Raw genomic sequence first — 13,168 nt, forward strand, 5'->3', positions numbered from 1 at the left:
CCATGGGGGGGTCCCCGTGCCACGGCATCCGGTTCACCCCACGCCCTCTGCCTGGAAGTCCCGCTCATCTCTGCAAGGGGCTCTGCTCATCTCCATCAGCTTCCAGCTCCATCTGTCAAGAAGCCACGCCCTCTCTCACGACACCACTCACTCTGTGTGTCACATGGCTCTGCACACTTGCCTTTACCAGGAACTGAAGGCAGGCTCGTAGATGAACATCTGACTGGGGATGAAATACTATTTTTTCTTTTTTTAAAAAGATGCTACAATCCCTGGGTTGGGAAGATCCCCTGGAGGAGGGCATGGTAACCCACTCCAGTATTCTTGCCTGGGGAATCCCATGGACAGAAGAGCCTGGTGGGCTACAGTCCATAGGGTTGCAAAGAGTGGGACACGACTGAAGCAATTTAGCACACTCTCTAGTTGTGGTATGTGGGCTTCTCACTGCGGTGGCTTCTCTTGTCATGGAGCACAGGCTCTACAGCATGGACTTCAGTAGCTGTGGCCTGTGAGCTCAGTTGCTCCGTGGCATGTGGGATCTTCTTGGATCAGGGATTGAACCCGTCCCCTGCACTGGTGGTCAGATTCCCAAACTCTGGGCCACCAGGGAAGCCCTGCTTTTCTTTTCAGACATGTGCTCCTTTCCAGGACTCCTTCAGCTGCGTTTCAATCGCCAGATGAACGAGCTGTTTATCCTCCACCCAGTTCTTCTACCTGAGCTCACACAGGTACCCCTAATGGGGAATAAGGACACGTGTGTCCTATAAGGGACAGTCCTAGGGGTGCAACATCACTGCAAAAGCAAAGATGAAGCTGGGGTGGGGGCAGTTTAATATTCCGGCCTAACACAAAGCTACCAGAGAGACAGGTTGACAGGCCGCCTCACTCACTGCCTCACTGCTTGGTAAAGCCCCATTCCAGACCCGAAACTGTTCTCTGCAACAAAGAAATGACCCACTAGTGCATAAAGACTCAGACCAGGACCCACTTCCCTGTGAGCATGCATTCCCTCCAGGGCCTCACATCATGGTCCTCACAGCCCACGTGACCAGCAGGGGCCTTTCCCCACAGAGCAGGAACCTGAGGACCATGGAGGGCCTGGTCCCTGGCTGGGACAAGGGCAGGCCCCTCCCACCCCACTGCCCAATCCAGTGCTCTCTGCACCAAGCACACTGCCTGGACCCCGTGCCAGCGTGGCAGGGTCTGCCCGCAGTGACCGTGCAGGTCAGAGATGGTAACTCCAGATGACCTGACAAGAAAAATACACAGGCTCTGGTCTAAATACACAAAGACCACCAAAGGGCATTTATTTCGATATACTTACCATCTTGGTGTGAGATTACGGAACAGCTTCAGGCCAAATAAAGGCCCCTGCAGATCCCCAGCTCCAAATTCTAACTGTTCAAAAAAGAAAAAAAGAATTAATGGTGTTTTACCTCACAGCAGTAACCAAGGTGTCAGTAAGCACTTCTGGTTCTAATTTCTTAATTTAATTCAAAGCCACCAGCCCTTGCCAGGCCTCTAAAAGTAGGGGCAGGAAGATTCTTAGTATCTCATTCTAACCTTTGACAAAGGGAGATGACGCTGTGCACAGACCCAAAGAAGCCATGTTTCAGTGAGGTAAGTCTCCTCAAGGAGCCCCTCCCCAGACAGCGCTGCGGGCCGCTGGTCCCTGTTGCCCTAGCTGGAGCCATCCGCACACCGCCTTCTGCCGGCGGGATTGGCCCTGCCCACGCAGTGCTGGCTACTGTGCAGGTCCATCTGCTCTGCCTCACCGTCTGCAGGTCTCACAGGTGACTGGAGATGGCTCTCAGGGGTCTGACGTGAAACCCACCAGCAGCTCTGCTCTCACAGCGATGAAGTCCAGCCGATCCTGGCTGCCTCATTACTAGTCTGGGTGACTTTCAAGGCAACTCCTCTATATTAATTTGATGCGGCTCAACTTGCTTGGCAGAACTGGCTGCTTAACGACTGCTGAGCAGCGAACCAGTGCACTAAGACAGAGGTGACCCGCCTTCCGAATTGTGCAGGAGACGGGAAGGGCCTGCAGGCTTGTTTAAGGAATAGAGATGCTGAGTTTCCAGATTTCTGGAAGCTCCAGGGGAATCCTGTTGCTCTGTCCTGACTGTGAGCTGATGGCAGGCTCAGCGCGCCCCTCAGATGTGAGACACAGGTTTCTAGTGGGGACCATCAGTTGATACAAGTTTGACAGCTGCATTCTGTTATACCTGATGTGGCCACTGAGGTCATTCTGAGGGTGGGCTCGGCGGCTGACAACCCGATCTCCCGCTGGCGTGCTTACCTCTCCCCAGCCCTTCGCAGAAGTGACTCGTCTGAGCGCAAAGTTAATGGAACCCCCTCCATTCCCATTCTGGGTTGAGAGGCTTCCAGAGAGGATGGCTGTGTCTGAAGCTGTCAGGGGTGCCTAGGAAATGATATCAGCCAGTAATATAGTAATCGAAGTAACTGGAAGTGCTGAGGACAGCAGTCTGCCCAATGCGCCCTGAGTGTGAGGCCAGAAGCACAGCTGTGTCTGCAGCTCGAGTGGGCAGGATGTGGGCCTGCCGCACCCCTCTCCCACTGTGCCATTGAATGGCACCTGGCCACCACGGTCAGGTTTTGCAAAAGCTTGAACGTGCAAATTCCAAAAAACTAGGACTAATGTAGGGCTAGATGCTGGTTTCCAGCGTCCCCTCAGCATCAGGCTCCATGGTGACATCACCCATGGGGACGTCCAGGACTCCCCAGTCCTGCCTGTGGCAGCACTGACTGACTGGAAGCCCCAGGAGGGGGAAAGTTTCCCTGAGTTGGGACTTCACATTCCAGGCTGATGCACTTGAGCAGAAGTGGATAAGCTGAAGGGGCAGAGACCTGCCGTAACCATCAGCAGATGGCCCAATGCTGCCATGTCCCAACGTCGGCCAGACAGATGACACTTCAGTGACCCCAGGGCTCAGCACACAGGAGCATGTGCCTTCAAATTAAGACCCATTCCTGGAATTTCCCAGAGATCTGGTTTTGCTCCTAAAATCATCATGACTTTGGCTCCCACTTCTCCTAGACCATAAGCATGGTGGTGGCCCTCCACCACCTGCTGGAAAGCCCCGGGACCCTGAAGCTAAGTGTCACCCTACCCCCTAACCCTGCACTCATGCTGCTAACATGTGGGTCAGGAAAGCAGGATAAACAAGGTTGTGACTGGAGCTATTCTTTTTTCAAGTGGCTAACTGCACCCTTTCATGAACACAGATGAGAAAACCCTGAGCAGACTGTCATTCCAGCTGTGTGTGGTGCTGCACCTCATTAACCCAAGCACCCCCCCCGAGCCCCCCTGCACTGGGGGACGTGTCTGTGGCTTTACCTCAATGGACTGTGATATGTGCATCTTGTTAATTTCAATCTGTGGAAAGCCACTTCCGGACACATCCTCGTACTCCTCCTCATAGCGATCAAAAAGGTCAGTGGCATCGATGCCAACACTGATGGTCCCCTGTGGCAGAAAAACAAGCCGTCAGCATCAGGCCTGGGATTTGTGGGAAGAAACACAATACTACACACGCCAGAAGCCGCGGGATTCATTGGGCACGCACGACTCCACTGGCCCACAGAACATGAATGTCACAGCTCACACCAAGCAGCGGCCGAGCACCAACGTCTTCTAGAGTCAGAAAACCAGGCGTGAAGTGGGCGAGTGACTTACCGAGGACAAATGGTGGGAAATGAAATGAAACTGCCCTGCTCATGGTTTGCTATTGCTTACCTATGGATTTAACCCACAAATGCAGAAAACCACCAGAAACTAGCTACATGGGAGAAACACTCTTAATATTCAATTCCAAACACTGATATGTCACAAAGTACCTTAAATTTCTTTAAAACATAAAAAAATACCTTCAAAGACAGAAGTGCAAACCAAATTATATACAAATGGGAGATTTAGAAATTGTTCTGCCTCAAGTTATGAGAAACAGAACCCCCTATTCTCTCAGGAAACAAGCCAAAATTTTGCTGACTGATAAAAATGCTCTTTACTCAGGAAATCAGTATTTACTATTTTCTTTTACTGTCATAAGACTTTTCAAATTAGACACTTAAAAAAAAAAGTACTTTATGTGGCTCTGTCAGGTCTTAGCTGTGGCACAAAGCATCTTTGTTGCAGTGTGCAGGCTCTCTAGTCGTGGTGTGTGGGCTTACTTGCCCTATAGCATGTGGGTCTTAGTTCCCCGACCAGAGCTCGAACCCATGTCCCCGGCACTGCAGGGTGGATTCTTAACTACTGGACCACCAGGGAAGTCCCTCAAATGGGCGGCTACCTTAGTCCAACATATAAAGACATGACTCCACACACATTTTCATTAAATTCTCTGCAGTGCATGAACAAAACTTTATTGAGGTTTAATTTACATATAATATAAACTGCTCCTGTTTGAAGTGTGCAATTTCATGAGTTTTGACAGGTGTGTACGCTTGTGAAACCACCTCCAAAATCACTATACAGAACACTTCTACCACCCCAAAAGAAGCTTAGGAGAATGTGTTTTTCTCCTGGGGAAGGGGACTTGTGAACGAAAATGTGTGAGGGAAACGCAGGAGGAGACAGTGAGTATCCATCTGCCTGTGAGGAGTGCAGTGGGAGGGAGGTGGCAGAGGAGGGGCTGGAGGCTGCCAGGCCTGGGTGGTCATGGGAGACGTCACAGGTGGGATTTATCTGGGATAACACAGTTTAACCCCGATGTTTTGGTTGGCTCAGCAATCACCCTAGATGTTTTTTAAAAAGTGATATCATCACCAACAGTATTTTCATCACCATCACTATACAGTCCATGGAATTCTCCAGGCCAGAATACTGGAGTGGGTAGCCTCTCCCTTCTCCAGGGGATCTTCCCAACCCAGAGATTGAACCCAGGTCTCTTGCACTGCAGGTGGATTCTTTACCAGCTGAGCTACCAGGGAAGCCCATTTTCATCACCAACAGGAATCAAACCTGTGTCCCCTACACTGGTTGGCAGATTCTTATCCACTGTGTCACCAGGGAAGTCCCTATAAACTGTTTTCTCAACACTGACCATCCACAGTGCTAATTCCAGCCATATGAAAATTAAAAGCCTCAGATCTGCCTTAGAAACACCAGCATCTTCAATAGTGAGTGTTCTTTAAAGAGTACGGCCAAAAGTGAGGCTGCCAGCAGCAGGGGTATTTACATACAGCTGTGGAAAAATGACTTTACATTTAGATCAAAAGGTAGTTCCTCTATGTTAATTTCACTCTCTTTTCCATGCTAAGGTTCATAAAGCACACATGAAAGATACAGCAATAGCTGTTTGTAAGTTGGTATCAGCAGAAGCTCACAACTGCTAATGCGCCAGTTTTACATCAGTGTCAACCAGACGTTTCAAACGAGAAATGACTGATTCTCTGAAGGTGAAACACCTGCTTACTGTAATCCTGTAAGCTCAAAAAGTTCCACACTGAATGTAAAATGGTGTGCTTTTGTGGTGATACTCAAATACCAATTTTGGTGAAGGTACAGCCTCCTGGTAAAAGTGCTTTAATTAAATCAAGAAACCCATGGAGCAGAAATAGTCTTAGAATTATAGTGTACACAATGCACAATTTTGTTAAAATGAGCTGTGATATTCTGCCTACGGAAAATAAAGCTAAAGTTGTCAAAATACACAAACACTTTTGTGTATTCAGAGTAACAAGATCATTTCTTGTGAAGCCTATTCTGAAGAGAAGAACTGCAGCATGTGTTAAATCTGTGTATTAGGAAAGTGTGAACCTTTGTAGAACTGCTTTTAAAAACCCTTAAATCATGCAACTTTAAAATATTTAAGAAACTGCAATCATTGAAAACTGTGTAACTAAGAATACTGTGAAATTGATCTCTTGAGGAAGGAAAAACTAAACAAATAAAATAAGAGCTCTGTTTATTGCATTTTGAAATTACAGAATGGCATTTTGGAATATCTCAATTTTGGGTAGGAATTGTCTGGTGGAGCTGTCATTTTCAATTAAATTTATATTCTTTCCTGGAATGGGATGAAATTAACAAGGTTTGTCTACAGTTTTATGGCATCTCAACTTGAAGCATTCAAAAAATCATAAACAATTTATTTCAGAAATTTTGTCAAAGAAAAAAAAGTATTCTGAATGGAGGCAAAAAGACAATACCTGTGAACAATATTTACATGTTCTGAAACAAAGAAATTTAAAATTGAGAGTATTTTCGCAATTAAAAATACTATGGTTTACAGACCACAGTAACAAATTATGGTGAGGATGCAGAGAAAAGGGAACCCTACCACACTGTTGGTGGGAATGTAAACCAGTACAGCCACTGTGGAAAGGTTCCTTAAAAAACTGAAACAGAGCTACCATATGGTCCAGCAATCCCATTCCTGGGTATAGAGCCAAAGAAAATGAAAACACTGATTTGAAAGATGTAAAAGGAGATCAGCCCTGGGTGTTCTTTGCAAGGAATGATGCTAAAGCTGAAACTCCAGTACTTTGGCCACCTCATGTGAAGAGCTGACTCACTGGAAAAGACTCTGATGCTGGGAGGGATTGGGGACAGGAGGAAAAGGGGACGACAGAGGATGAGATGGCTGGATTGCATCACTGACTCGACGGACGTGAGTTTGAGTGAACTCCGGGAGCTGGTGATGGACAGGGAGGCCTGGCGTGCTGTGATGCATGGGGTCGCAAAGAGTCGGACACGACTGAGCAACTGAACTGAACTGAACTGATGTACCCCTAAGTTATATCACAGCAGCATTATTTACAAAAGACAAGGAAGCAACCTAAAGTGTCCACTGACAGAGGAACAGATGGAGAGGATGTGGTATATACATACAATGGAATACTACTCAGTCGTAAAAAAAGGACAAAGGCTTGTCACTTGCAGTATGTATGAACCTAGAGGGTATTATTTTTGAATATAAATGGAGCACAATCTATAAAGATTTTGAGTCATTATGTTGTACACTTGAAACTAAAATAATACTGTAAATCGATTATACAAAGATGCTAAGTGAAGTAAGTAAAAGAAAAAGAAAATATTACAGTATACAGAGAAGAATCAAATATGCCAGAAATGTCAAAATCTACTAAATAAATATGCTCCTTGTATGAACATGGTCAGCAATGTTATGAAGGGAAAAAAAAAAAAAGACACTGAGAAGACATTCTTCAGAAAAACAGCAGTGACACAGTGCGGCCTTGAGAATCCCGCGTGCGGGAGCCCCAGGCTTCAGAGTCCCTCCTTGACCTCCATGGACCCAGGACTTGCCTTCGTCCAAGAGGATGCTGTGGACGGGATGGCGCAGACTCCAAGGCCAGGTCGCAAGGGACCCTGCAGCTTCATCTGGGGATATGCTTTTGAGGGGCAGTTAGCTACCCTGTAACAATGCAAGTACCCTGCAACTGCTGGGCTGCTGGGATGGGAGGAAGCCCGACCTAGAGCAGGGAGAGGCTGTATGTGAGAAATGGCAGGCCACCATCAGTCACCCCAGCTGTAGTTATGAGGGGCACCCGTGTGCCTCTTTTTCAACAGGACACAGCTGCCATCAGCTGTGAGCACACTCCAAGCAAGCACCATCGGGCTGAGTCTCATTAACCCACGGGTGTGTGAGAGGAGATCAAATCATTCTCACAAGCCACTGAGTTCTGGAGTGGTTTGTCATGCAGCAATATGTAACCAGAACACAAAATACCAGAGAGAGAACTTATTAAAGTATATGAGTGTGTGCCAAGAATAATGAGTCTGCTTCTGCTACTTTCTTGTAAACATCCCTTTCACTCTCAAAAATGTCCTAGTCTGGATGATGAATGGCACAGTTGCCCCGCCTACAGGTCACTGTGAGGACGCTGGCTGACCATGAAGGACATGAGCCATCAGAGCGCAGAGCAGAGCCACCTGGCCTGACCCGCTGGCTCCTCTGGCTCTGTGCTGGGGCCAGGAGGAAAGCAGGATCATGAACCACTGATTCACAAGCCACTGATTTACATATGTGGGTTTCGTCACTGGCCAACTCATTCAACTCTTGAGTTTTCAGTTTGTTCTCTCATTCTAAGTGAAAGTGGAAAGTGTTAGTCGTTCAGTCGTGTCCAACTCTTTGCAACCCCATAGACTGTAGCCTCTCAGGTTCCTCTGTCCATGGGATTCTCTGGGCAAGAACACTGCAGTGGGTAGCCATTCCCTTCTCCAGGGGATCTTCCTGACCCAGGGATCTAACCTGGGTCTCCCACATTACAGGCAGATTTTTCTTTTTTTACCATCTGAGCCACCAGGGAAGCCTCTCTTTCTTTCTAAAAGTTATTTACTTGGCTGCACCAGGTCTTAGTTGTGGCACACAAACCCTTAGCTCCAGCATGTGGGATCTTAGTTCCCTGACCAGGTATCAAACCTGGGCGCCTTGCATTGGGAACTTGGGAGTCTTAAGCACTGGACTACCAGGGCAGTCCCTCACTTGGTTCTTTAAAGAAAGGCAGTCAGGGACTTCCTGGGGGTCCACTGATTAAGACTCTGTACTCCCAGTGCAGGGGGCATGGGTTTAATCCTGCTTGGGGAACTAAGATCCCATATGTCACATGATGCGGCCAAATAAATAAATAAAGACAGGCAATCACACCACATGCAAATGATGAAAATCCTTCCAATATTTATGTCTTTTACTATTTGTCTAGTTGTATTGGCTAAAACTTCCAGAATAACATCAAAGACAGTTTTCTTTCCTTTCCCAAAGAAAACCTCTGAAATGATAAACATCTGTGTTAACTCCACATTGTGTTAACTGACTCACCAGAGGGTAGAGCAGACTCTGCTGCTGCTGCTGCTAAGTCACTTCAGTCGTGTCCGACTCTGTGCGACCCCATAGATGGCAGCCCACCAGGCTCCACCATCCCTGGGATTCTCCAGGCAAGAACACTGGAGTGGGTTGCCATTTCCTTCTCCAATGCATGAAAGTGAAAAGTGAAAGTGAGGTTGCTCGGTCGTGTCCGACCCTCAGCGACCCCATGGAGTGCAGCCTACCAGGCTCCTCCGTTCATGGGATTTTCCAGGCAAGAGTACTGGAGTGTGGTGCCATTGCCTTCTCCAAGAGCAGACTCTAGAAGTTTAAAAACAGTGCTCAAGGCATCACTTTCTCTCAACTATTTTGTTGTTTCTTTAAATAAGGCCCCAATAGTCAAAAACTCCAATGAGCCAGTCACTTTTGTGATTCGACAGCCTTTGGTGCTGACAAGTTTATGGAAAATGACCGCCCCTTCCCCTCCAAAAAAGAAAAAAATGACCCAGAGGAGTGGAGAAGTGAGGAGAACCTGAGGCTCAGGTGCCAGCCATGTCTGAGGAGCCGCCCCAGACAGGGACTGATCAGGTCACTGTGCGGCTGCAAGGACACATCCTCCTCACTTCAGAGAGTGGTCCTGATGCTTGCTTTCTGCTCTTCTTCTGTTTCCAGGAAAACGACCTTCTAAAAATTGACTGGTCACAGCACCAGAATTAGACTTCCCTATGAGTCAAACAGGGTTTCGCTGCAACTTACAATTCATTTTCACTTCCAACATAATATGCTTTTCATACAGTGGGAAGACATGACTTAGGAATGAGAGGCCGATTTGGGTTAGACTTCTTCCAACCACTAATTCAATATATGCAAGTTTATATCCTTTTATTATTAAATTGGTACTAAATCAGATTTTATCAAATGAAAAGTTTACAAAGGAAAATACTTTCAAAGAATCTTTGCTATTAAGTATGAAACACAAAACTTTTAAAGAATTTTGTTTTCTCCCTGCTACGAGCACATTTCACCTTATTTTCCTACAATAGGGTAGTCACACACTTTTCCATAAATAGCCCGGTATCAGTGCTTAAGGTTTTGTGGGCAGATGGTCTGCTCTGATGCTATAGTGCAAAACAGCCAAAGGGAATCTGTAAATGAACAAGCTTTGCTATATAACAATAAAACTGTATTTATGGACACTGAAGCCTGAGTTCCATATTATTTTTATGTATGACAAAATATTATTCTTTTGATTTCCTAAAAGCCATTGAAACAAGTAACACTTATTAGCTCCTGAGCTGGACAAAAAGAGGTAGCAGGCCACCACTGTGTGCTGACCTTTGTCCAAGGGCACCTACCTCTGCTGTCAGAGCATCAAGGACAATGACAGTGACAAGTCTCGTACAGTCTTTTCCACGCAATGATAACACTACTGAAAAACTGCCGAGAGACACCCAGCAGCTGCAGATGTTCAACTGAGAACTCTGTGACTTTTCTGAGGCTGAAAGTTTCAATCTAGAGCATGGGACAGTCACACCATGCCCCCCACCCCGGCCTCAACCAGAGCTAACAGACTCCACGGGAGCACACCCCATGGTTCCATACTATTTTCAATCAGGTCACAGTCATAAGAGTATAACACAGGTTGTCAAAAGAATCTGATTTACTTAGTTTCTCAAGTTTTGAGCTACTGAATAAAAATCACAAACTGCTAAGATTCAAAGATTTAATGAGCTAAACACAAGGGGAAGTAGCTGACTGCTACTTGTAAATACTTATTCCAATCTGTAAATTACAAACCCACTGGATCACTATCCTCCTGAATGACCAAATATCCATCCTTAAGTCAATCCCCGCCCTTTGTTCTTTAACCATTAATGAAACACTGTAAAAAATATATCTTTTTATTCTTTCATCTGTAGACTACTGCATTCTTCTATATTCTTCTCATATTCAGTTACCCATCTGAATTTCTGGGGTGGGGACGTGTAAAAACACAGATTCCCAGGTAGAAGCCTGATAATCTGAATTTTTAATAGGCAAACACATTGTGATGTACATCAGTTAACTGACTAGTTTCGCTGACGTTATTCAGTTGCTCAGTTGTGTCCTGCTCTTTGCAACCTCATGGACTACAGCATTCCAGGCTTCTCTGTCCTTCACCATCTCTTAGAGTTTGCTAAAACTCATGTCCATTAAATTGATGATGCCATCTAACCACTTCATCCTCTATGTCATCCCCTTCTCCTCTTGCCCTCAACCTTTCCCATCATCAGGGTCTTTTCCACTGAGTTGGCTCTTCGCATCAGGTGGCCAAACTATTGGAGTTTCAGCATCAGCATCAGTTCTTTCAATGAATATTCAGGGTTGATGTGCTTTAGGACAGACTGGTTTGATCTTCTTGCAGTCCAAAGGACTCTCAAGAGTCTTCTCCAGCACCACAGTTCAAAAGCATCGGTGCTTAGCCTTCCTTATGGTCCAACTCTCACATCTGTACATAACTACTGGAAAAACCACAGCTTTGACTAGGTGGACCTTTGTCGGCAAAGTGATATCTCTGTTTTTCAATATGCTGTCTATGTTTGTCATAGCTTTTCTTCCAAGGAGCAAACATCTTTTAATTTAATGGCTGCAGTCCCTGTCCACAGTGATTTTGGAGCCCAAGAAAATAAACTCTGCCACTGTTTCCATTTTTTTCCCCATCTATTTTTCATGACTGGGCCACCTTATCTGCCTCCTGAGAAATGTGTATGTAGGTCAAGAAGCAACAGTAAGAACCGGACATGGAACAATGGACTGGTTCCAAATTGGGAAAGGAGTATGTCAAGGCTGTATATTGCCATTCTGCTTATTTAACTTCTATGCAGAGTACATCATGCAAAATGCTGGGCTGGATGAAGCATAAGCTAGAATCAAGATTGCCAGAAGAAATACCAATAACTTCAGATATGCAGATTACACCACCCTTATGGCAGAAAGTGAAGAACTAAAGAACCTCTTGATCAAGGTGAAAGAGGAGAGTGAAAAAGTTGGCTTAAATCTCAACATTCAAAAAACAAAGATCACGGCATCCAGTCCCATCATTTCATGGTAAATACATGGGGAAACAATGGAAATAGTGACAGACTTTATTTTCTTGGGCTCCAAAATCAAGGCAGATGGTAACTGCAGCCATGAAAATAAAAGACATTTGCTCCTTGGAAGAAAAGCTATGACCATCCTAGACAGCATATCAATAAGCAAAAACATTACTTTTCTGACAAAGGTCCATCTAGTCAAAGTTATGGTTTTTCCAGTAGTCATGTGTGGATGTGAGAGTTGGACCATAAAGAAAGCTGAGCACTGAAATGGTTTTGAACTGTGGTGCTGGAGAAGACTCTTAAGAGTCCCTTGGACTGCAAGGAGATCCAACCAGTCCATCCTAAAGGAAATCAGTCCTGAATATTCATTGGAAGGACTGATGCTGAAGCTGAAACTCCAATACTTGGGCCACCTGATGTGAAGAACTCACTCACTGTAAAAGACCCTGATGCTGGGAAAGATTGAAGGCAGGAAGAGAAGGGGGACGACAGAAGATGAGATGGTTGGATGGCATCACTGAGTCGATGGACATGAATTTGAGCAAGCTCCAGGAGTTGGTGATGGACAGGGAAGCCGTGTGTGCTGTAGTCCATGGGGTCGCAAAGAGTTGGACATGACTCAGTAACTGAACTGACTGATTTTCCATGAAGTGATGGGACCGGATTCGGTGATCATTGTTTTCTGAATGCTGAGTTTTAAGCTGGCTTTTTAGGTTTTCAACTCAACTTACCAGGGCTTCTAAGGAAACTCGGTCCCAACTGCAATGCTGCCCTACTACCCCACCCTGTAGCCTTTAACCCTGACACTTAGTTTATCAGCCGGTCTCTCTGGCAGGATGCAGATGCAGCAGCTACGACCCAGGTAAAAGAGCTTTCTACACATCCCTCCAGTTGGCCACCTTGCCTCTCCCCCAAAGATCCACTTAATATCAAAGCACTTTTTCGACCTGGTCCCTTCTCCTTTGGTGACACCATCCTGGTTTGTTCACTTTCAACAGCAGCCCATTTCTGCATATGGTAAATTGCCCCTTTCTGCCACTGAGCACAACAAACATATGGGTTCAAACAGCTTTTCTTCTGCATGATTATCCTGTCAGCCAAGTCGATTCGGTTTACGACATTAGAGTCACTTCCATGGAACAGACTGAAGCTATAACCATGGACTCATTCCAAGGGCTATAATCATTAGGCATGGCAACCAAAACTAATCTTAAAAAAAAACAAAAACTTTATGAAACTACTTTGGGCTTACATGTCTTCCTTGACACATTATTTTATATTTTTTCTTCCTGATAAAGTTGA

The 13,168-nt window shown here is 45.8% G+C and overlaps 1 protein-coding gene across 1 annotated transcript in view; it reads right to left on the reverse strand.

Moving 5' to 3' along the window:
* The window catches only part of DNAJC11 (DnaJ heat shock protein family (Hsp40) member C11), a 70,351-nt gene that overhangs the window by 16,862 nt on the left and 40,321 nt on the right, over positions 1-13,168 (reverse strand). The window contains exons 5-7 of the mRNA XM_086344264.1: positions 3,362-3,490; positions 2,303-2,425; positions 1,325-1,398 (exon numbers count right to left, since the gene is read on the reverse strand). Of these exons, the coding sequence (XP_086200390.1) occupies positions 1,325-1,398; positions 2,303-2,425; positions 3,362-3,490 (326 nt within the window). The remainder of the gene's footprint in view (positions 1-1,324; positions 1,399-2,302; positions 2,426-3,361; positions 3,491-13,168) is intronic.

Source organism: Bos grunniens, chromosome 16 (genome assembly GCF_055505025.1).
Source record: "Bos grunniens cultivar Pamir isolate PY7600 chromosome 16, Bosgru_T2T1.0, whole genome shotgun sequence".
Taxonomy (NCBI): Eukaryota; Metazoa; Chordata; class Mammalia; order Artiodactyla; family Bovidae; genus Bos; species Bos grunniens.